This window comes from Plasmodium brasilianum (assembly GCF_023973825.1).
Source record: "Plasmodium brasilianum strain Bolivian I chromosome Unknown PB_00_01, whole genome shotgun sequence".
NCBI classification, from domain to species: Eukaryota; Apicomplexa; class Aconoidasida; order Haemosporida; family Plasmodiidae; genus Plasmodium; species Plasmodium brasilianum.
The window spans coordinates 60,001-84,868 of NW_027122924.1; the positions used below are offsets into that span (position 1 = coordinate 60,001).

Here is a 24,868-nt window from a genome sequence, read left to right on the forward strand (position 1 = left end):
TTTTTTTTTTTCCTCAATTTTTAGCGCGTGAAGAGTTGCATAGGATGATAAATGAAGAAGAGTTAAAGGACGCAATAATTTTAGTATTTGCAAATAAACAAGATTTACCAAATGCTATGTCAGCAGCCGAAGTTACAGAGAAACTGCACCTCAACACGATTAGAGAAAGGAACTGGTAAGTGTGCACGATGTGTGTACTTGTATATGTATGTGTGTGTATTTATGTGCATTTATGTATATATATATATATATATATATGTATTTTATTTTATTCTTTTACACATTTGTTTCACGGTGCATTATGGTACATTTTCGTCATACATGCATGCATAGGCGTGTATACCCAATATATATATATATATATGTACATGTGCATATATACCAACATTTCACACACTTTTTCGTATTTCCTGTATTTTTTCAGGTTTATTCAGTCAACCTGTGCTACGAGGGGTGACGGACTGTACGAGGGTTTTGATTGGCTCACTACACACTTAAACAATGCCAAGTGAAAAAAGGTATGTTTGTTGTTTTGTAATATTTTGGGCATAATACGAAGGGGAAGCATTCAGCTTAAGTGTGTGTGTATGTGTTTCAAGAATGTATATGTATATATATGTATACATGCACACAATATACATGCATATACATATATATATATATATATATATATGCAAGGAAGTCCAGTATTTACTCGTTGCATTGCCATTTTTGTTCGTACTCACATTTATGGAGATAGGATTTCTTTCTATTATTTTTTATATATTTTAAATTGAATATTATATCACGTTGGGAAATAGCCATGTTCAATAAGGGGGGGGGAAAAAAAAAAGAGAGTAAAAAGGAAAAAAAGAAAAGTCAGATAAGATATAACATTTGATAATATACAATATGATAAGATGATAAAAATAAAAACATAGGATTGTAACACAAAATTGCATGTTCATATCTTGGATTTTTTGAAAATTTAAAAATTAATTTTTAAGAAAAGAACATATGCGTTGAATCGTACCACTATGAGTTAACACTACTGTGAATGTACACATGTATATATATATATATATATGTATATGAACGTATGTGTATTTACTTATACGCATGTTTGTATTTTCCACGACCTCTTTTACGTATATTGTTAATTTTTTTATATTTTGCTATTTTACACGCATGCGTACAGATATATACATACGTACATGCGTACATATATACATACATATACGTATTTTATATACATACATATACGTATTATATATATATATGTATATGTACGTATGTGGACACATTATACCATATTTACTTGCATTCATTGAATTTTACATGCTTATAATGATTTTTTAGCACTTATATTAAACTTGGGTTGACAAATATATATCTATATATATGTATATATTTATATGTATATGTTCATATGTATATGTTCATATGTATATGTTTATGTGTATAAGTATATATGTTTATGTGTATAAGTATATATGTTTATGTGTATATTTATATATACATATGCATGAATGTACACTTTTTTTTTTTTTTTTTGTGTTTTTTATACTTATCACAATAGAATTAAAAAAATAAAAAAAATTAATAATGCTTTTATTATTTTAAAGACAAAATTTTGTAAGTAATTTTTATTATTGTTCAAATATGAAGGAAAGGAATCTATTTTAATTTTTTTTTTCTTTTTATTTTTCGGATATAAAAAGAATAAGAAAAAAAAAAAAAAAAAAAAAATTGTAAATATAAGTGTGTAAAAATTGGTACAGGAAAATTAACATGCTCAGTTAAGATAATTCTTAACTGTTCAGGTGATTTTCAGTTATATGAGGTTTTTCAATTGCATAGGTTTGTGGGGGCACTATAAATGTTTGTCTGTACCTTGTTTTATGTGCCCCAGTAGTTGATTATGTGTATTATACATATGTCACGTTCACATATGCACATGAATCTATATATATGTATGCATGAGCGTATGTGCATATGTCGAGTGTTTATACATACCCATGTATGCGGATATTTATGTATTTCGCGTGGATACGCACATTTGTAATTTTCACATGTGGTGAACACTTTCTTCTAGTGCCTACATTTTTAAAAATTAACATTTGCCTTATCACTCATTTTTTCTTAATGGTTATGAGTACATATCTTCCACATTCCTCTCGTAGTAAGCATTTGTAATATTTCATTATAGAAGGTGAAGATGAAGGAGAGAAAAAAAAAAAAAAAAAAAAAGGAAGTTTTTATAAAAAGGCTATACTTACATTTCAAATTTTAAAAAACTTCCTTTTTCAATATGAACAGCATATTAATGGAAAGCACAAAAAGATATGATAAATATATAATAAAATAACAATAAATATGTGTACTTAGCGTATGTTCCATGGTATGCTGTAACGTACCTAATTTTACAATTATGATTAAATATATCGTGTAAAAGTTATATTATAGAGATAGACACTAAGTTGCACATAAATGTACATGTCTGTGTACAGTAGTGTAGATTTTTTTTTTTTTTTTTTTTTATATAAATCCCAGCTAGCCATTTGTCAGCTCCACCCTTTACGAGCATTTTTTTTTTTTTAAATTTATAAAAATATTTGCATAATATCCTTCTCAATAAATATTGATAAGTCTTTCATAAAAGTTGCTGCATGGGAGCCGTAAATGTGCCTATGGTCACAGGTTAAAGTCATTAACATACCTTTTTGAATTTTCAAATATTCTAAATTTTCAAAGCTTGTAATATTTGTTCCAACAGATAATATACATGATGCATTTTTTGGTAATATCGCATCAAATTGATAGGTATTAAACATCCCTAAGTTCGAAATGTAGAAATTACTGCCCGACATGTCATTTGACGTGAGCAAGCCGTTTTTCCCCTTTTCAACTAGCTTCTGTGTGATGGTATAAAGGAAAAAAAAAAAAAAAAAAATTAAAATTAAAATTAAAATTAAAATTAAAACTAAAATTAAAACTAAAATTAAAACTAAAATTAAAATCAAAATTAAAATTAAAACTAAAATTAAAATCAAAATTAAAATTAAAAATAAAACTATAACTAAAATTAAATTCAAAATCAAAATTAAAATATGCTTGTATGCACAAACCATATCATTATGCACATGTATGTATGCGTCGCTGCACACATTGAATTATATGTTAACCTTCCATTCAACGGACAGGGTATATATATCCTTTTTATCAACTTGCTTGAGTACTGGCGTTAAAAGTGAGTCCTCTAAGCCTAGCGCATTTCCTATATTGACGTCGTCATTGTACAGTATTTTTCCCTGGTCCTTGTCAATATAAGTAGAGTAAATTAAGGGGTGTTTCACTAACACAGTTGATATACATTTGTTTAATATAACACTCATACTAATTTTGTTTTTCACTTGTTCATATAATTTAAGCAATTCATTTGTTTTTATTAAATGCGTAACACGGAAAACAGGAACACTTAACGTTTGCATCATATTATTTTTTATGGACTTCTGAATGGTTGTTAGTTCAACTAATTTTTCCTTTTGTGGTGTTGATATGTCCTTAACTATAGTGCTTTTTTTATTTTTCAAAAAGGCGTCCACATCTTCGTATGTTATTCGATTGAAAACTTTTGTGTTTCTACAAAGAGGCAGTAGTATGTACGTACAAGTTTATATACCATGAATGCACAATGATATATGTAAACACAAGCAGAAATGTATACATCAAACAAAAGTATATGCTTAATATTACGTGATATCACTTGGTTTTATTTTATGTTGACTCATCAGCTCGGCTGCAGATGGAAGCACAATTTTTACATCATGCTGTTTCTACAAAGTATAAAAGTTGTCAAGAAGGAAGTGGACGTGAGTAGGCATAACGCACAGCAAAAGGGAAGAGGCGTACATATATAATATATATATATATATATATATATATATATATATATATATATATATATATATATATATATACATATATGCATATATATGTATGTGCATACATGGTACATTTATTTACTGCAATTTACACTTATCTCCTCTTCAGCTACTGTGCTACATGTGCTAGCACTTTCAGTTGACCTATATGGTTGAAAATAATACATTGGATAGATGATGCCCCAGTTTTTGTAACATTAAATTTTTTTTATTTTTTTTTTTAACTCTCACCTGAAAAAATCGCTCAACGTGTGATTATATTTGTCATAATTTAGTTTGAGCCTTTCTTCCAATATTTTTTCGTTGTCCGGGCTTTTTATTAAAAAAAAAGAAAAAATAAACGTTAACAAATTGTATACATGTACCCACACATATGTATTATATATATATATATATATATATATATATATATATATATATATATATACATATACATGTGTATGATATACCACTATAAACACAACTTTAAATATAAAATATTTTCTGTTTTACGTTAAATTTTTCAAAAAATGTGCTCCTTCAATAGTGCCATTAATCTTATTTTTGTAGTATGTTAATATGTCATTTTCATTTACACCGATATTTTTCCTGCTTATATAAAAATATTTTGAATTGCACAAAATATATAATGGAATACCATTTGTTAATAGGACAAACGATATGTATGCATGAAAAAGGAGAGAGAAGAGCTGTATAAAAAAATATATTAACTATGTTCAGCCTAAAACATATATATAATTACGAAAAAATACAATGTTGTAAATTTTGCTTTGTTTTTAACTTGACATAATTATTATGTGCATTTTGAGTGCTATTCGATTTATCCGCTTCCTGCAAAAAAATAAAATACAGTGAATAGTTACGCAAGTAAACAATTCGAATGTGTACAAAAAGGAAATGCATATGGGAAAAAGCTAAGCAAATATATTAACAAGTCATATAAAAATATGAACAGGTCGCATAAAAATATGAACAAGTCTCATAAAAATATGAACAGATCAAAAAATACATTAACAGATCATATAAATATGAGCACAAATAAAACAAAATATGTGCAGGAAAAAAAAATAGGGCGATGAAAAAATGAAGTGCCATATTTTAAATCGTGAACCTTATTAACAGAAATAATGGCTACTTCCTCGTTTATGGGTGCGAACTCTCCCTCTTTCACTATTATATTTTTGATAACACCTAATTAGGAAAGTTGAACATGAAAAAATAAGTGTAATAAGTGTAATAAGCCTAATAAGTGTAATAAGCCTAATAAGTGTAATAAGCTTAATAAGCGTAATAAGTGTAATAACGGGAAACTCGATATGCGAAGGTGCACTATATATTTTCATTAATGTGTAAATGGGTTAACATGTTTGCATCCTCAAACGAATAGGGTTACCTGAGTAAGGGCTCTTCACCTCTATTGTGCTTTTATCATCCTCGACGTGCATGAGGACCTCGTCTTTATTTATAAATTCATTTTCTTTGACCATCCACTTGTTTATTCTTATCATATTCTTTTTGCTTCTTATAAAAGGAATAAATATTTTTTCCTCATTTACATGTTCGCTGCGCGCATTAACGTGCGATTTTTTCTTGTATATGTTTGATTCTGCTTGTTTGTCCTCATCCCCCCCTTCTTCTACCTTACCCTCTACAATATTGCTGTCGTTTTGGTTAGACTCCTTTTCATCAAGTTGTTCATTCTCTTCCGTAGTTAGAACTCCCAGGGTATCACCAACATTCGCTTCGCATCCGTCTTCCACACACTTTGTCCTTAAGAAGCCTCATATGAAAAACATTATAAATATAATATAAACATGTACATATATATATATATATATGCACACCCTCATACAAGTATGTATGCGCATACACATCGCTTATTTTTATTGTTAAACGTTTAGCAAACTCATGTTTAGATGCAGTGTACCTTCATCAAACGCTTCAACGTCCATGTCCGCTTTGTCACTTTCGACAGTCATGATGATATCACCTAGCTAAAAAGGAAAGGGAAATATTCCCCCAAAAAAAAAAAAAAAATGTTCAGGTAAAAGACGTTCATACAAAAACGCTACCATATGATAATCATGTTGTGTAAGTAGCAAAACGGAAATGTAGAACACTTCCACTCACAAAGTGCATATTGTATAAATATAAATACATATACATATATGTGCATGATAAGACAAATGACTTATTTATCAACAAGACATAAACTTGTTAGCAAAAAAAAAAAAAAAAGAAAAATTGTCCTCATCACACATACATTAACATAGTCTCCTATGTTTTTATTCCACTTAACAATTTTCCCTGTTGTCATAGTACTAGAGAGTGCAGGCATCTTTATTTCAATTGTTGAATACAACATATATTTTTTGCTTCTTAAATGGTTATAGTTATTCGTAATACTTGAGAAGCCATTTAAATATAAGTATTCATTTTTATTATTTTTCGAAATGCATTTAAAAAATCTCAAATAAAAGATCAACAAAATAATATTACACAACATTGTGTTCGTAAGGGTGCAGTAGGATATACGCTGGGGAAAGTAGCACACCCATACACATGTGTGTACGTATGTATGCACGTGTATATGTGTATGTATTTTCCTATGTGTGTCAGTATGTTTATTATGTGGAGATTTATTTATATTTATGTTTATTTTTTTTTAGCCGATCAAAACGTTTTAAGGTAAAATAATATACCACAATGTCGTTTATGAAGGGTAAAATGAGGATAAATTTTTTTAAAAATTATAATTTAAAAAAAAAAAAAAAAGAACTTGTTCATTCGTGCAATGAAACATACGTGTAAAAAGTTATATTAAAACAGGCATACATATATATATACATATATATACATATAAGTAAAAATATGTTTTTATAAAAAAGATATAAAGTGAACGCTGAACTGATGTTTGGCTACCCATAAAAAAAAAAACAATGACAAATTGGCAAAATGACAAAATGGCAAAATGGCAAGATGGCAAAATGACAAAATGGCAAAATGACAAAATGACAAAATAACGGCATAACGACGTATCAAAATAATGAAATAAAATAATGTAAAATAAAATAGAACAATATAAAGGAAAACGAAATAAAATAAAACAAAATGAAACAGAATAAAACAAAATGGAACAGTGTAACGCAAAATAAACCAGTAAAAGGGTAAAAATAAAATAAAGAAGAAAACATCTTCATACCATCAGCTGTGCAATTTATGTTTATTAACATTCGCGTGATCATTTGTCTTTACATTAATTTGTTTTCTTTTGATATATCCTGAAAAAAAAAAAAGGAAGTAAAAAGCAGAAAAATTTATATATGTAACAATGAACATGGTGCCAGGGCCTTCATCCCATCATCCCTTCTGAGGGTGTAACATACGAACATACTTCTACATACAAGTGTACACGCTCACTTTTACACGCGCATGTGTATACATATGTACAAGGAAGCACATCTTTACGGGGCATAAATATATATACATAAAATGGAGTGCATGCAACTGCTAAGAATACATCAAAATAATGCAGTGTGGCATGCATTCGAAATAAGGGAAATAAAATAAAATAATAAAAAAAAATAATAATAAAATAAAATAATCAAAATAAAATAAAATAATCAAAATAAAATAATCAAAATAAAAAAAAATAATCAAAATAAAATAAAATAATAAAAATAAAATAATAAAAATAAAATAAAATAATAAAAAAAAAAAAAAAAGTAAATTGAAAAAAAGAAAAAATAAAATAAAATAAAACAACGAAACGACGAAGTCACAGGCATACTACGATCATATTAATTTTAAAAAATTTATAACTAAAAGGTTATATAACACTGTAAAGGATCACAGCTTGTCGCTGGTACCATAACTTGCATGGCGGCTTCCTCAAAAGGGTGAACCCCTCGCAAGCACTTCCGTACATGCACATACATGTATGTATAGGGGTTTGAGTATATATACAAATGCACGTATATGTATGCGTATATGTACGTGTGTGGATTTGCGTATGTACTGGCATAGGGAGCTTACCCGATAAATTCAACTCCTTCATAAGGGCCTGTTTTTCCTTTTTGTGTTTCTTTTTAAAGGTTATAGATTCTTTCTTCAGTTCGTCCACATATGCATCAGATGACAGATGCCCATTTAAGGAGCGTTTTTTCTTCTTTTTTTTTAGTTGCTCGTTAAGTTGTTCATTCACTTCTTTTTCTATTTGTTTTTCCATTATGTCCTGTAAAGGGGCATTAAAAGGGGGTTGGAAAAGGCGTGTAGTGGGAAGGGGTAAGCGTATGTGTATGTGTATGAGTATGCACAGTAGTATGCACAGTAGAATGTACAGTAGAATGTACAGCAGAATGCACAGTCGTGTATACATGTGCCATGTTGCTAACATGCAGCTAACGTGCAGCTAACGTGCAGCTAATGGCAGCACTGCGGATGAAGGTACCTTCACGAAGGAGTAAAATCGGTGCACGATTTTCCTAAATATGGCATTGACTTGGTTCACATTTACACTAATCTCATCTGCAATTTCTTTACACGTTTTGTGTTGAAAGGATACGGCATATAAGACAGTGTACTCCAAAAAGCTCAGATCGATATGTACCTTCTTAAATAGGATTAAGGTGGCTATGGTTGTCATTAAATATAGGATTTCGTAGAAGTTTCTACCCTCATTGACATATCTCCTCAGTCGACATATATCATTCTGGTGAAAGAAGTAAAAAATGTTTTCTTCATTTAAACAATTAGTATCATCGTAAAAAGAACAGTGATCATTGTTATCGTTTGGATCAAGTGCATTATTGTACTCATTCTTCAAAAGGGTATGCTGATGACATTCGTGATGGTTTGATAACAATGAGGAATTGTAATGCAGCAAATTAAAAACAATAAAGACTTCCAGCTTTCTGAATGCAAAGGATAACAAATTACGCAAACTTCTAACAAAATCTAAGTAAAAATTTATAAACACATTTTCCAATTGTTTATTGATATGTTTAACCATTAAAATGCTATATTCTCCTGTTATTTCATTTTTTTGCTGTTTCAAAAATATGGGTATAAATTTATTTTTTTGCCAAAACATTAGTAATCCTTTTGTTAATCCAAAACATGTACCAATATAATCAATTTTTTTTAATTTTTCATCAAAAAAAATGTTATCTCCTTTACAGTTATATAAAATTATATTATCTTTATACATTCTGCTTTTTGTTCTCTCTTTCGAATTGTACAGGCTATAATATTCAGATATCCTTTTTAAAAATTCGGATCCATAATTCAAATTTTGCACGGACGGATGAACAGATATGCGCACTATTCGGATGCCAATGTAATTATAAAAGTAATAGTTAAAATAGTCGCTAATAATATATGGTATTAAATTTCCCTCAAACTCCGTGTTCAGTTCTCTGACGGGATTATTGCGATTACAATTACTGTTACCATTACTATTATTACTATTAATATGACTACCATTACTATTATCACATTGTACTGCGTTTTCTTTCTTTCTCTCATCAACGCTACGTGATAATAATACATTTTTCTTGTAATCAGTTCTAACCTGTGCTCGTTCTAATTCTAATTCTAACTCATTTGAAAGAATTTCGCTTGGTCGTGCTCCTCTCCCCCGTGTAGTATCGTTTTGCGTGAGAGAACCATTGGATGCTTCCTTATTTTGCTTAACCAAATGATAGATATCCTCTAGACGTACAACCTTGTTCATGTTTGTCGGATCAATTATACCATCTATTGCACAGTGGAGAGCAGCATATATGTCTATTTCGTCCACGTTGTCTACTAACATATCGACATTCTTATTGTTTATCAGAATGAACAGATGATGTTGCTTCGAATCAAGTAACATGATTAAATCATTTGGAGTATTTTTATAATGAGAAGTTACAAATAGGGTCATAATTTTTTTTAATAAAATTTCACTACTTTTATTATAATTTTTAAAAATATTCTTATTAACATAATATAGTTGACAATTTGAAGGAGAACACAAATTATCTTTTAAATTATCTGTCTCATTGCAATTTAGACATAAAAAATTATTTAACCATATCTCTACTTCATCATTGTAACTATATCTAATGGGGTTATTTAAACTTATCTCTATAAATGCTTTATCAAAATAAATATAACTCATTTCCTTAAATTCTTCATATGTTAATTGTGTAATATATTTTTTTTTCAATTGTTTTAATAATTTAAATGTAAACGTTTTTCCAGTACCTTCATAACCATTCAATGTTGTAGATAAAATTGTTATTTCTCCTTTTATTTTATTTCTTAATACATCAATAGGAATACATGCTGCTTCATCTATTATCATCAATTCACAGTTCAATATATCCTCTTCTATTATATCACAGTAATGAATTCTTTGTTTTATATATTTTATATTTTTAAAAATTATTATTTCTTTTATTTTACCACACACATATACCTTTTCATAGTCTTTAAATTCTTTGAATCCTAAGATATTTAGACCCTTATCTAAAAATTCATATATAGTATGAACTCCATCATTATTTCCTGAGCATATTATTATATTACTATAATTAAAATAAATACTTAAAGATAGTAGCAGTCCAAGTGTAGCCGATTTTCCTCTTCCTCGATTTGCTAAAAGACTAAACAGAATTTCCTTTATCTTCTTTTTCTTCTCTTCATCATTCCGTAATATCTTACACATGCTCAGAAGCACATCCAGCTGGTCTATGCTCAGGGACAGGCGAAGCACGTTCATTACATTTCGATCCAAGAACCCGTATACGTTCCTAGCATCTGCGCGGTTAGCATCAGTGGATGCGGCATTGATTGTGTTATTGGCTGCTGTAGTTGCTGCTGTAGTTGCTGCTGTAGTTGCTGCTGTAGTTGCTGCTGTAGTTGCTGCGGTTGAGTCCTCTTCGTCACTTGCAGTTTGCACGTGTTGCCTGTCCACCCAGCCGCTTGTTCCCTTCTCGGTATTGTAAAACTTGGACGAATAGAGAAAAATTTGTCTTTCCTCTTTCTTCCTTTCGTTTTCCTCACATATACTTTGTAACATGAGTATCTTTTCCTGGAGTTCCTTTTTATCTGGGCAAAGGAACCCTCCCAGAGTGGCTGACCCCACGTTCGAACTCTCTCTTTCGTTTCTTCTTTTTCCTTTCGTTGTGCTATGCTTGTGGCATCCGTTGTTTTCCACATCTGAATCTATCCCTGAAGCTGCTCCTTCACCCGCACACTTACTCCCAGAAGACAGATCCGTAGAAAGTTTCTTAACATGCAAATGATTATCGTTAAGGGGCAGAATGTTCATCTCGTCATCAATAAACATTGCATTTTTACATTTATTTAGAGAAAGAAAAAAGCGATGAATATAATTATTGTACACGTTACATACTCCATTCATCATATATTTCTTATGGTAATTCAATGTTAAGTTATATATATCTCTTAGTTCGTCTAGTTTGTTTATTAGAAAAATTATTATGCCTCCACCTATTACGGTTTCAATACACCTGCATAAAATATTTGGTGTTATATATGAAAAATCTTGTAGCACACATAGAGAAAATGTTTTTCCTAAAACTTTTTGTGTATCTTTATAAAAACAATAATTAATATTTGCATTGTTTATGAACGCATCAAAATTGTTATCAACTGTTGAATCGAATATCCCTTTTTTTATTTTTTTTTTCATTTCACGGAACCTTTTTTTTTTACTAGTAGAAAAATCTAATTTTTTCTTGTAGCACCATAGTATGTTATGTGTTTTCCTTACTAATCGGTTTAGAAGAAAATGAAAATTTACTACTACGTTTTTCCCCTGGTCACCTACAACTAAGAACATACTTCTCTGACCTAGAGTCAAGTTGTTCTCTACTAAAGTTTTTATCCTACTGTCCACTTTTTTCTTCATTTGTTCGTGTTGTGGATGTAAGCAGTTAACTAGTTCTAACTCGGTTTCACGAGTACAAGGTAGGCAGGTAAATACGGATGTATGTACGTACGTGTGGAAGTATATACGTATGGGAGTATATGTACGTGTGGAAGTATATACGTATGGGAGTATATGTACGTGTGGGTGCTTGTACGTGCGGGAGTATATCTGCGCGCGTTTATGCAGGTAAATATCGTCTTCAGCTTCAGGCTACCAAACTAGGGTACCGTCGAACAAGTTGAGTTTTGCTGAAGTACGCTGATGTGATGAGTAGTCAATCTGTCAGTCATTCATATAATGCAAAACGGACCACATGCGAGTTACGCGTCGGTAGTACAAACACATACATACGCATATAAGGAAGTACATACATGTACATATATATATATATATATATATATATGTTCGCGTACATGTACACGCCCTCTTTCATACGGGTGAAGCATCCACAATGGATTTCTTCTCCTCGTAATTCTTTTGCCTCACACTATAGTATCTACAGTTAAGGCAACATAAATTTCCGCTTTTTCTTCTTTTCAACTAATTTAATATTAGCTTTATAATTTGCGAAAAAGAGGAGAAAAAAAAAAAAAAAAAAAAGAATAATTAAAAATTAAAAAAGTACATGGAATGATTTTTACCATATAGTACAAAATAGAACAACAAATCTCAATAAAGTGCAATGAAACAATGATGTATGAATTAAAAAAAAAAATAATGTAACATTCTTATAGAACATAATAATATTTAAAATGAAATTAAAAATGGAGCGGTTAAAAAAAAAAAAAAAAAAAAATGTACCACAATATGTACGTATGTTTTCAAATATACATATATTGCAAACGCGGGAGTACCGTTTGTTTATTTGGCTTATTCGTCAACTTGTTAACTTATTAACTTGATAATTTTTTTTTTTTTTTTTTTATATACTTGCAAGTAAATCGAGCATATATTATATAATTCCCACGTATGACTGTAACGTAATGTTAGCTTCCTTTTGTAACGTATTGCATTAATTTGGGTTTTCTACTACAAAATACTACTCTCTACAAATGCATAGCTTTTTGATTCTGCATTTGATAAGAAGAGGTATACACGACTGCGCTGCAAACGCATTTGAGGAAGCTTTCTTTCGTTTTAGGTCCCCTTTTAGATGAGCTACGCATAGATGTATGACGCATGTACATCTACCACTACGTACGTATGTATGTATTTTTGTATATATTTATGTATACTTATGCGCAACTGGCGAAGGTTGAGAAGTTACTCAAAGCACATATGAGTAAAAAATTTGGGGGGGCGTTGAAAAGGGAACAAATTAAAAAAAAATAAAACGAAAATAAAAGGAAAAAAAGGAAAAAAAAAAAAAAAAAGGGGAAAGAAAAAAGAAGAAAGAGGAAAGAAAAAAGAGAAAACACGATAGAAAAAAGAAAAAAGAAATCCATATTGAAATCTAAAACTTAACAATTTTTTCAAAAGCCGTTTTGGTTGAAAGGGATTACAAATATACCTTTATTGTAATGTATGCACTTATATTTAGGTAACTGGTCATATGAACATATATATATATATATATATATATATGTATGTATGTGCATACATGTGCAGTCATAGCGACATAGTAAAGACTCGTACGAAACAAGTACAATATAACCAGGTAAGAGTACCAATTCAAGTGAGGCATGCTGATAGGGCCTCTATTTTTGAGTATTTCCTATCAGCAATATCAACCAGTATTTTATAATCTGTAAATAAAAATGGTATATATAGATTTTTTGGCACATGATAAAAGTACAATGAATATATGTCTTTATTTAAAATGATTAAATTGTTTATGGGTACTATCGTGTTAGTTCTATTAGTATCATTATTCTCTGTTCCTCTAACATGTTCATGGTATTCTTTTAAAAAATATTGAAATACTTTTAAACTGCTTTTATATGTCTTCTTTATGTTTTTTTCAAAAGATCCACATAACCACAATATTTTATTTTCCTTCTTTATATTTTTAAAAATATTATTTAACGTACGTGTTCCAATATCCCATAGGGAAATTATCACTACCCTGTGCGCGGCTACCATGCCCTTGCAGTTATGATTCTCTGGGTTGACGTCCCTGTGAACACGGCTTTGTTCCGTTCCGTTTACTCTTAAGTCTGTCTCAGTGTTTATTATCGCTTCTCTAATCGCTTGCCCACTGCTCTCCCAGTAGGAACCCACATAAGGAGAAGTACCCCCCTGTTGCACATGTAAAAGATGCATGCTCTTGATCTTATTTTTATACTTATTAAGAAAATTTTTTTTTGCCGTATTTATCATTGAATCGTAGTTCTTATACGGGAGGGTACAGTAGACAGGGGCAGCTATGTTCGGATGAACACTCTGCTTAGGGTTAATGTATATATCATATGGGAAATGTATGTTTACTTTGTACGTTTTGCACAGATTAAAAATGTTGAATATGCTGACTTTTAGTAACAATAACAGGTCGTCCGAAAAATATTGCATATCTAGGATTTGCAGGTTGACATATTGCTTGGTTAAGAGGAGATTTGAACCGTCATCTGCATTGTTTGTGTTGTAAGTATTGTCTATCTCGTCTGTGTTTCCTTGGTAACCTTCTCCTTCCCTGTTTTCACTTCCCTCGTCTTCTCTAATTTTACGTTTCTCCCTCCTGTTTTTATGTCCACTTCCACTGTATGCACCTCTTTTTCCCTTTCCGATGATCTTTTTATTTCTTTCTAGAGCAATGTAAAACATGCCCCTCCTATTCATACAAATCCGTGCCTTCAAAATATGCGTATCGTATAAGAAAAACAAAAAGAGCAAGAAGAGGTCTCCACATATATATACATGAGAAATGTTTAGAAATATGACCATGTTAATCAACTTAATCCATTCAATTATTTTTTTTAAATTTGAAAATAATAGTATATCACTTTTTATATTAGGAGATATAATGCATATGTATTTCATTTTGTTTTCTTTTAATCTATATTCCCATTTTTGACAATTTTGACAATTTTGGTAGTTTTGGCAGTTTTGGCAGTTGCGGCAATTTTGGCAGTTTTGACAGTTTTGGCAGTTGCGGCAATTTTGGACTAGTATTTCATCCTTTGCTTTAACAATATTATGTACGTTGCACAAATTATGCCTACTTGTACCCTCTTCCTTCTCCTTCACATCAAATCGATTTTGTTTCTCTTCCTGCATAGTTTCATTGTGATGAGAGGGAAGAACTGCTCCTTCAATTTGTAGGAAATTGAAGGTTGGACTAAGTGGAATATTCATAGAGAAGCTGACTTTGTTCATGTTATTTTCGAAATTGAAAAAATTCAAAATTTTTTGAAATGCTTTTAATAAAAGTGATCTATTACATTTTATGTAATCCTTGTATAAGAAGCAACTTGGATACGTGAGAATATTCCTGTGCAAATTATTTACTTGATCTAGTGATATAACATTTAAAATGTAAAGAAGGCAGAACGTTGATGTGCTTAATACATGCCCCTTTTTAATATTTATTTTTTTTCGAAAAACATTGTAACATCTTATGCTATCCGTAGTTTCCATTCTAGGTTTCGTCATCATTTCCATCTCTGGCATTGCCATCGCAATCTCCTTATTCATCAATACCTTTTCATCATCCACAACATAGGTGCATGCGTTCAAAATATGAAATAGTTTTATAAAATGATAATAATGGTAATATTTACTTTGCGCATTCTCCACATGTCTGTCGTCTTTTTGTGTCCTACGTGCAATCACGCAGTCACTGTTCCCTTCCCCTTTGGCATAATTTTTTTTTTTTTTTTTTCTTTTTTCTTTTTTTCTCCCTTACGCTTAGATTTAACCTTACCCTTTTCCACCCCTTCTTTTTCTTCGTCAAAATTTGCGCACATTTCTTCTTTCCTCCTCGAATGCTCCATTCGTTCTATCATTCCATCTTGCTGTGACTGCTTCGTTTCGCTCTCCTGTGTCTGCTTTTTTTGCTCCCTTTTCATTATCTTTTCCCTCTTCTTCTTCTTCTTCTTCTTCTCTTCCTCCTCTTGTACCAACCCCTTGTGATATTCCGTTATCACTACCTCCTCCACTCCTTCAAGTCCTTCCTCATTAGTCCTGACTTCCCTCTTATGCATCTGTTCCAAATATTTCATGCACTCTTCGGCATTTTTCTTTAACCATTCGGTATGTTGCTCATACACTAGCTGTGAAAACATTTCCTTGTCTGAAATGAAATAGATGTTCCCCTCCCCTCTTTCTACTCCTCCTTGAACTGCTACTGCTGCTTCTGCCACTTCTTCCTGTTTGCAGTTTTTCCCCTCTAGTGAACTTCTCTTATCCACTTCGCTTGTTCGTTTATAAACGGCCCTTGCGTATTCATCATCAATTTTAAAATTTTGAAAAAAAGCAGACACATTATTACCTGATTCACTATCATGTATTATCTCCTTATCCATTTGGTCCTTAACAAGATCAGCAATTTCTTCTGCGGGAAAGGTAATAGGACAGGAGAAGCGGTTACCCTCTTCTGGTAAGCGGTTATAGTCAACTGGTAAGCGGTTATCGTCAACTGGTAAGCGGTTATCGTCAACTGGTAAGTGACTTTCCTCATTTGGATTGTTACTAACCTCAATATACTCTCCTCCTACATAGGCAATGTTTTCACGTTGACTCTCCGTTTCCTTAATCTTTATTGTACTAAAAATATGACTACAAAAAAGAAGAATTTTCTTTTCATCATTCAAGAGATTAAGTTGATAGAATAAACTGGAGCAATGAGTAATAAACGACCTTAAGTAAGGAAACAAGAAAAAATTAAAAATATTTTGAATAAAATTTTTTTCAAATATGTATTTTTCCATGTCGCAATTTTCATCCATTTTATTATACGGATGATCAAAAAAAATATAAATGTTTTTCACGTTGTTCTTTGCGCATATGCAGATACTTGCAAATAGCTTGCCAATTAATTGCTTGATCTCATTGATTTTCTTACTCCTAAAATTGGTATTACCAAAATAATTAGAGTCAATATTTATGCTGCTAGTACTACTAGTGCCGCCAATACCGCCAATACCGCCAATACCGCCAATATCGTCAGCAATGCCAGTACTACACACACTTTGCTCATATAATGAGCGTATATATGCAACAACGTAGCTGAACAAGCGGCTGTTCATTTGAACGAAAACGCTCTCTTCCGAAGAACACATGTTGAACTGTACTTTTTTTTTTAAGAGCAAATGCTTAGCAAAATTAATGAATTGAAGATACGAGAAAAAATAAAAAGACTTTGAACTATTTAGTTTGTTTTGCAAATATATAAAATTGGTTAGAATTGTAAAATAATTTTTTCTAATCGTATGTGGATATGTATGTAAAAAGTTTTTATAAAAAGCGTTTTTCAAATTATTTAAATATTCGGAAAATTTATCTTTCTTCACTTCGCCTGTACCAATGTCTTTTTCCTCGTCTTTTTCCTTCTCTGCTTCCTCGTCTACTTCCTCGTCTACGTCCTCGTCTACGTCCTCGTCTACTTCCTCGTCTACATCCTCGTCTGCTTCCTCTTCTCCCTTCTCCTCGGCCTCCCCGTCTTCCTCTTCATTCCCTTGTGCTCCTGTCGTGTGCTTCTTTTTTTTTCTTTTTAGTACCTTACCTGCTTCTTTTACGCAGTGAGATGACTGTGTGTGGTACACATTTAACTCATTTTGAAGAATAGTCGTGCTTTTGTTAACGGTTTTCATCGTATTATCTTTTTTATCGCTATCTCTCTCGCGGTCTCTCCCCTTTCCTCTGCTAATACATTTACCACTATTTCTATCACTTCTAACACTCAGATATACCTCTATTAAATCGATAACATAGCCGCGTACAATTGAAGCAAATAAAATGAGTAAATTTTCCTTTTTAAAACTAAATCTTTCACGTATGTTAAAGAATGCATTGAGGCATTGTTCACGTGTGGAGGACGGATCTACTCTTTTATCTATGTCAATAGTATGCCCCTTTTCGTTGTGCATAATTGCATGTACATTATGTATAAGGTCATTTAATTGAAGACTAGATAAGATGGATGTACTCAAGTTCATCCACTGAACGTGTGTTTTAAAAAAATTATACTCGTAATCATAAGAATAATAGTTGTTAAAGGATGATATAAATTTTCTTTTCATGTAGTTAAAGAAGTTCTTCATGCATGTTTTTAAAATTTTATCCGTTCTGGGGTTATGCTTATCCTTAGTACTAAAAAGCATTTGTATATTCCTTTTAAACAGATTGTTTTTTCTATTAATGGAATATGTTATCTCCCTAGAAGGAATATTGTTCCATTTCTCGTAATTGTCTACACATATATTTGTATTTCTTTCTATATCGTGGACACCATTTCCATTCATGTTGTCAATGTTAATTACTTCTACCTTCTCATTGGTATTTCCCCACTCTAAGTATCTCTCTTCTTCTAGTAGACGAGACAAATCCCCCTGAAAATGATTCAACTTCAAATAAAATGCGCCTTTCGCTTTTTCCATCATTGCGCAAAATGGAGTGATATTATGCTCATTTAGATTTATATGATAATTAAAATTTAAGAAATTTAAAATTTTACATAATACTGACATATCTATATGGGGAAGTCCGTTGACTGCATCTACTTGACGTGGGGAACATGCCTTATTTTGTTCTCTTCCCTTTTCTACATTTGCTTTGTCCACTTCTTTCCCATCCCCAACTTCCTCCAGTTCTGCTACCTCCTTTAGTGCACACGCTTTGTGGAATGAATCCACATGCAAGTGGATTCTCTTTTTAAAAATCTTATTGTAGCACAAATATTTGATTGTAACGCATCCAAAGGCATTTACAAAATAGCTGAATATAAAAGTAAAATTTATTTTTTTCTTTCCCCTAGGTTTAATATACCCAGTATTGGGAGAAACAAAGACATTGTAATTCTTCACTTGGTCATAATATATTGCATCTTTCATTTTTATTATCTCTTCATTCTTCTTTAATTTTGATGATACTTTTAATTTTTTTTTAACAGATATCCTGAAAATAATTATACTCGAAGAGTAGTTACTCAGCGTGACAGATTTGCTAATAACTTCTCTTCCACAATTGCTAATGTTTATACACTCACAATTCGTTTTAAGATATTCCTCTTTTTTGAGCTCATTCCTGGGGTTTGAAGTATCAGTAACTGTAATAGAACAAGCACCGATATCACCACCGATAGCTGCAATGATATCAGTACTGGATGTAGCTGGGCTACCATCAACGTTTACTTTTTTTATGTGTTCTTCTTTTCTTTCACCATCTGCTAACCCATTTTTGTCGTCTTTCTCTTCAACAGGCAGTTGTACTTTTTCACCTTGGACGTATAAATCATGAGTTAGCGGAACAGCAAAGTTTGACAGAACAAAGTCAATGTTCTTTTTAATCTTTTCAACAATGACAGCTTCGTATTCTTCTTTCTTCAAGTCCTTGTTTTTAACATAACGGTACTCTTTCCACAATTGTCCCTTCTCGTTATTGTTCCCATCAATTTGCTCGTCATTTTCCTCACCTTTTTTAAATACTTTGTCGAACAGGTTCTTATTCCATTCGCTTGCTTTACTAGTTAGGTCTATCTTTTTCACTGTTTCCTTAAATTTTATTTTCTCACACCCATCTCTCAAGTTCTCGGTCCAGTTTACTTTTTTTTTTTCCTCTTTATTTATATAGTCAATTAAGGTATTCAACTAAAATTATATGAACAAGTCAGGAAAAAGTTGGATATATGGCACTCCTTGCGCGAAACAATGTACAAGCCCACAAAAATGTATGCACATAACGCGTAAATGTAAATAAACGCGAATGTAGGTATGTGCAGGTACAAATATATGCAAGTATGGATATGTGTTTGTATAAATATATAAATATATATATATTATGCACTAGCTCCTGTGCCTACATATTACCTCGTTTTTTTCACGGTATTTGTCTCCTTGATCTGCTAAGGTTTCCTTCTTTTTCGTTTTTTCTTTTATTATTTGGCTTTGCTTGTCCCATTTTAATTTAGCTTCTTCGAATTTTTTTAAAATCTAGCGAATTTGTAAAAACATCACCACAAAGTATATTTTTGAATGGACCACTAGCCTTTTCCGTCAGTATTCACTTGTTAGTAGTTATTGTTCTTATACGAATGTATGTAGAAGTATAAACAAGTACGAAGTAGTATAAAAGAAGTTCGTAAATGTACACCCAAGTGCTTTTATATTTTTTTTATGTCACAAACGATCATCATGAAAACATGATCTTTATTTTTTTTATTTTTATTATTTTATTTTTAAATTTACTCTTTCCTCCTTAGTTTGCTTAATCTTCTCTACAATTACATTTTTTTTACGAGTTTTCCTTTCATCCATTGGTATGAAGTTCGTAATAAAAAGAAAGGGAATATTTAAAAAAAAAAAAAAAAAAAAAAAAAAAAAAAAATCCTACGGCCATATAAGCATATGTATTTTGTCCTTTCCTCTTTTAAATGTTTTCTTTTTTTATTTTTTGAAAAACGAAAACTCTAAAAATTATGTCTGTAGAATGTTCGTTTTTTCACTATATTTTTTTTTTCTTTTTTTTTTTTTTTTTTTTCTTGTCTTAACAAGCATCTCGTTAGAAATGGGCCTTCTCAGTACGCGCGCAGTGATTATATATGTGTATATATATGCGTATGTATGTATGTATGTATGTGTACGTATGTATATGCGTATAAACGTATTGAACATGGACAGCTGCTAATTATTTCATTGTTTTTAAAGAAAAAGAATGGCGGAAATGGCATTTGCACAAATGGGAAAATAGTACCATTTTTTTAACGAGCATTTTTGTTAGTAAATATCCTCATGGGTGATTATTGACTTATCCAATTAACCGCTTACCAGCTTATTCGCTTTTCCCTTCTTTACCTGTCCGAGATAAATTTTTTGTACAAGTCGTCATTATGGTAGGCGTCAAGGGAGGAGTTGCTCCTGACGATGTAAGGTGGAGGTACGCCCGGGGTGTAATCGAAGAAGGAAGGGAAATTCTTACTGTCAAAATGCTCATGGGGATATAAAAACAAATTTTCAATATCATAATAATCCCTTAATTCTTTTGTAACTATATGAATTTTTAGTGGACCACAGTGCGTAATGATCCAGTCATCAAATTTGTTACAATAACAATAGACCACATTTGAAATATATGGAATTTCTAAATCTATAAAAATTTTGCTAATTAATTTCCCTACTCTTTTATTATGTTTAGGTGTCTGACCTGTACATAAAATTATGAACATTCCAATATCTCTTCTTCCACATTTATTTAAATCTATTACTTTAATGTTTTTAACCTTTTCATGTTTTAATATACATACTACTTGTTCAATGGTAGGCATTATTCCTTTTTCTAATTCTAATCCTTCTTCATCTGTGTTATCATTTTCCTCATTTTCGTAGTCAAATAAATAATTTTCATGCGGTCTAACAACAGGTTCAGATTCATGGATATAGTAATAATCCCTGTCAGCTCCATCGTCATTCCTATTACTTAACTTTTCTTTCCTTTTGTTATAATATTTCATAGTCTCATATAATAGCTTTTCCTTATTCTCTTCATAAAATCTCTGTGCTGGGGTTAAACCTTCATATATGCTATTAGTATCACCCTCTATTATTACTTGTTCATAATTTTCTTTTGTTTTATATTTAAACTCGTCCATTATTAAATTTGTTCTATCTTTTAAATTGTCACACGTGTCCTTTTTACTGTTAGTATAAAATTTTCCACTTCCAACACTGTTACTCTCATACGATATTTCGTTATCTTTATCTGTATCATCAAAAGTAAATTTATTTAATGTATTTGCTTCTTTTTCATTGAAATCATTTTGTTTCTTCTCCTTAGTAGCCATATGACTTTCCTTTAGCTGCTTTGAACTATAATAATCTATCGTTTCTTGAATGAAGCTTTGTATATCTAAGTTTTTGAAAGATTTAATGTTTTCATAAAATTCTTCTTCCCTCTTTGTAGCATTTTCCTCATGTTCTTGTTCTATATCTTTTTTAAAAACATTTGTGTTATCAAAAACTCTGTCGTCAATGTTTATTATTTCGATTTTTTCTTCTTCCTTCTCATTTGTATTCTTTTCGCGTTCGTCTTTATTAAGAAGCAGCTCATTTGCTTGTTTTAACTTGTCAAAAATTTTACTATCACTCATGTACCTTCTCGCTAAAAAAATGGGGAAGCGATACATCCTTCGCACCATTTTAAGAGAATATTTATTCGTATAAAAAAGAACAAAACTTGGCCCGTAAGTATTTACATGGTGTCACGATTTTCTAGCTACCCATTATTTGTTTTATCGCATGCTTAGGCATGTTTTATTTTTTTTAGCACACGTTTCGGCAGATTTGATTATTTTTGTAACATGTTCAGGTAGATTTTATTTTTTTTATTACATGTTCAGGTTGATTTTATTTTTTTTATTACATGTTCAGGTATATTTAATTTTTTTTTGTAACATGTTCAGGTAGATTTTATTTTTTTTATTACATGTTCAGGTATATTTAATTTTTTTTTGTAACATGTTCAGGTAGATTTTATTTTTTTTTTGTAACATGTTCAGGTATATTTTATTTTTTTTTTTGTAACAAGTTCAGGTAGATTTTATTTTTTTTAATACATGTTCAGGTAAATTTTATTCTTTTTAATTCATGCTCAGTTAAATTTTTTCTTTTTTTAAGAACCACCCAAAGCTGAGTAAATAATTTATGTAGATGAAACATTGCGCCGTATTATTATTTTAGTTTCGGAGTTTTTGTGTATTTCGCATCTTTTAAGCGTAACGTGCCTTTCGCTCTTCCGTCCTTTTGTCAATGTTGATGCGGCATTTACGTGTAAATTTTTTACATACATACGTAAATACGTACATCCCAACACTGCATTTGGCCCCTCCTTTCGTACAAACTTCCTAGCTTCAGAGCTACTTTTGCTAAGAACTTTTAGCATAAGTACAGGAGAATAAGATGTCATTTATTTACAGAAAAGCTGCCCAAATGTTATCTAGGTGCGTTCAAGGAGAAGGGATAAAAGAAGTTTTGTTTAAAAAAGAAGATAAATCCATTAAAAAGGTATAAAAAGGAAAACATAAAGTTCATTTTGCCTGTGCATATACGTTTATATGTACGTACATATGTACGTATATATGTACGTATATATGTACATATATATATGTTGGATTATATATGTACACGTTCATGCGCATATATATAGGCGTTTATGAGCCCAATGCATACAAGTAAAAGAAATGGGATTTTCCCCTTTTGCAGCTGTACGCCATACTATACAAAGCGCTAGAGGACCTGGATGTGCTAAACAGAATATACAATATTTATTTGTTAAAAATATGCAAGAACAAATTTTTGGGAATTATTCTTCTAAGTGTATTAGTTCAGAGGAATCAAATCGACGGAGGGGGGAAGTTAAGACGAGAAATTATGAAAAAAGAAAAGGCTATTCTACAGTTTTACCACCATTTAAAAGGATTGGTAAGTAGCATAAGCGGTAGCGGTAGTAACGTGTTAAAGGAAACAAAAGAATTAACGAAATATTTCGTCATATATAATGATAGCAAAAAAAGTGCAGAGGAATTAAAAAAATGGTTAGTAATAGAAGAAGATGAGGATGTAAAAGGTCTGTACAAAATTAGGAATGATAAAGTAAAAAGGTTAATAGCTAGTCGTATATATATGAAAAATAAAATAAGAATAATTGATAAAACGTCATGTTTAGTTGTTCAGGCAGGGAATATAAAAAGAGGAATGGTTATTGTAGATATATGTTCTTCTCCAGGTAGTAAGGCTATCTGTAGTCTTATCTCGTTAAAAAAAAAAGGATTTTTAATATGCATTGAAAAAAATAAAAAAAGATGTTATACTTTATTGGTAGAAATTTTAAAGAATGATGATTATATTGGGCCCTATACTGATGAGCATTTTGGTGAAGACACAAAATTTCATCTTAACCAAAAAAATTTTTTTATTAATTTTAAAGACATATATATATATTACATAAAACATAAAAATAATGAATTAATTATTAAAATATTTAACTGTAATTTTCTCGACTTATCTTATCATCATTTTGAGGAATTTGGCCAAATAGACGTTGTATTTGTTGATCCTTCTTGCTCCTCAAGTGGAATGCCGGATTTTGCGTATAAGGAGAACATGCGACGTGTGTTCCCCTGCGCTAGGGGTGAAGAGAAGTATAGAGGTGGTGAAAGCTGCAATGATAGCTGCAATGATAGCTGCAGTGAAAGCTGCAGTGATAGCCGCAATGATAGCCGCAATGATAGCCGCAATGATAGCCGCAACGATAGCCGCAGTGATAGCCGCAATGATAGCCGCAACGATAGCCGCAATGATAGCCGCAACGATAGCCGCAATGACGATGATGTTGGGACAGGAGGCCCAGTGGAGGCAGAAGTATCGGGAGCATTAATCAAACCAAATAGTAATGATGCCGCCGAATGGGCAAATGTAAGCAATAAAAAAGGTACATGTAAACGTGAAATAATAGATTATAATATTTATGATGATGTGTCAAAGGGACAAATTCCAAGGGTACCCCACACTTTTGTAGATAAGGTAAAAAAATTGTGTGAGTTTCAAAAAAATATATTAAACCACGCTTTGGTAAATTTAAAAACAGCTAAAACGTTTATTTATTCAACTTGCTCTTTTTTTGAAGAAGAAAATGAACAAGTTATACAAAATGCGTTAAGAAGTAATGCAAATTTTTCTTTAGAAAAAGCAGGAACAGATAAATTCCTTTTCAATAATGGACAGTATGAATTTTCAAATAAATGCGTGAGAACCTTCCCTGGGAGAGACTCCTGTAGGGGCATATTTATTGCGAAGATATGTCGCACGGGATAGTTCAATAAAGGGTTCATTAAGGAAAGCAACCAGTGGAGCACAAG

General features: G+C 31.1%; 5 protein-coding genes and 1 pseudogene across 6 annotated transcripts in view; 2 read left to right on the forward strand and 4 right to left on the reverse strand.

Moving 5' to 3' along the window:
* Positions 1-512, forward strand: part of MKS88_000009 (uncharacterized protein) — a gene marked incomplete at both ends in the record, with an annotated part of 1,477 nt that extends 965 nt beyond the window's left edge. The window contains 2 exons of the mRNA XM_067217910.1: positions 25-175; positions 425-512. Of these exons, the coding sequence (XP_067075900.1) occupies positions 25-175; positions 425-512 (239 nt within the window). The remainder of the gene's footprint in view (positions 1-24; positions 176-424) is intronic.
* A 2,070-nt stretch (positions 513-2,582) lies between these two features.
* On the reverse strand, positions 2,583-6,429 carry MKS88_000010 (uncharacterized protein; the record flags this gene model as incomplete). The annotated part of the gene is made up of 11 exons (XM_067218019.1): positions 2,583-2,894; positions 3,165-3,621; positions 3,736-3,815; positions 4,016-4,067; positions 4,155-4,235; positions 4,416-4,511; positions 4,666-4,754; positions 5,035-5,114; positions 5,317-5,703; positions 5,851-5,917; positions 6,193-6,429. The coding sequence occupies 11 exons, from the start codon at positions 6,427-6,429 to the stop codon at positions 2,583-2,585; spliced, it is 1,938 nt and encodes a 645-aa protein (XP_067075901.1).
* Positions 6,430-7,127: 698 nt separating this feature from the next.
* Positions 7,128-12,981, reverse strand: MKS88_000011 (annotated as a pseudogene). The gene is made up of 6 exons: positions 12,896-12,981; positions 12,301-12,361; positions 12,093-12,144; positions 8,374-11,879; positions 7,959-8,157; positions 7,131-7,204 (listed from the first exon to the last, which is right to left on the reverse strand). Coding segments are annotated over exons 1-6 (3,978 nt in total).
* Positions 12,982-13,536: 555 nt separating this feature from the next.
* On the reverse strand, positions 13,537-20,273 carry MKS88_000012 (uncharacterized protein; the record flags this gene model as incomplete). The annotated part of the gene is made up of 4 exons (XM_067218233.1): positions 13,537-15,608; positions 15,707-19,607; positions 19,827-19,949; positions 20,205-20,273. The coding sequence occupies 4 exons, from the start codon at positions 20,271-20,273 to the stop codon at positions 13,537-13,539; spliced, it is 6,165 nt and encodes a 2,054-aa protein (XP_067075902.1).
* A 533-nt stretch (positions 20,274-20,806) lies between these two features.
* MKS88_000013 (uncharacterized protein) lies at positions 20,807-22,102 on the reverse strand (the record flags this gene model as incomplete). The annotated part of the gene is made up of 1 exon (XM_067218338.1): positions 20,807-22,102. One exon carries the CDS (start codon positions 22,100-22,102, stop codon positions 20,807-20,809), a length of 1,296 nt encoding a protein of 431 aa, XP_067075903.1.
* Positions 22,103-22,940: 838 nt separating this feature from the next.
* MKS88_000014 (uncharacterized protein) lies at positions 22,941-24,824 on the forward strand (the record flags this gene model as incomplete). Its single annotated transcript, XM_067218448.1, has 2 exons — positions 22,941-23,015; positions 23,214-24,824. 2 exons carry the CDS (start codon positions 22,941-22,943, stop codon positions 24,822-24,824), a joined length of 1,686 nt encoding a protein of 561 aa, XP_067075904.1.
* Positions 24,825-24,868: the final 44 nt, after the last annotated feature.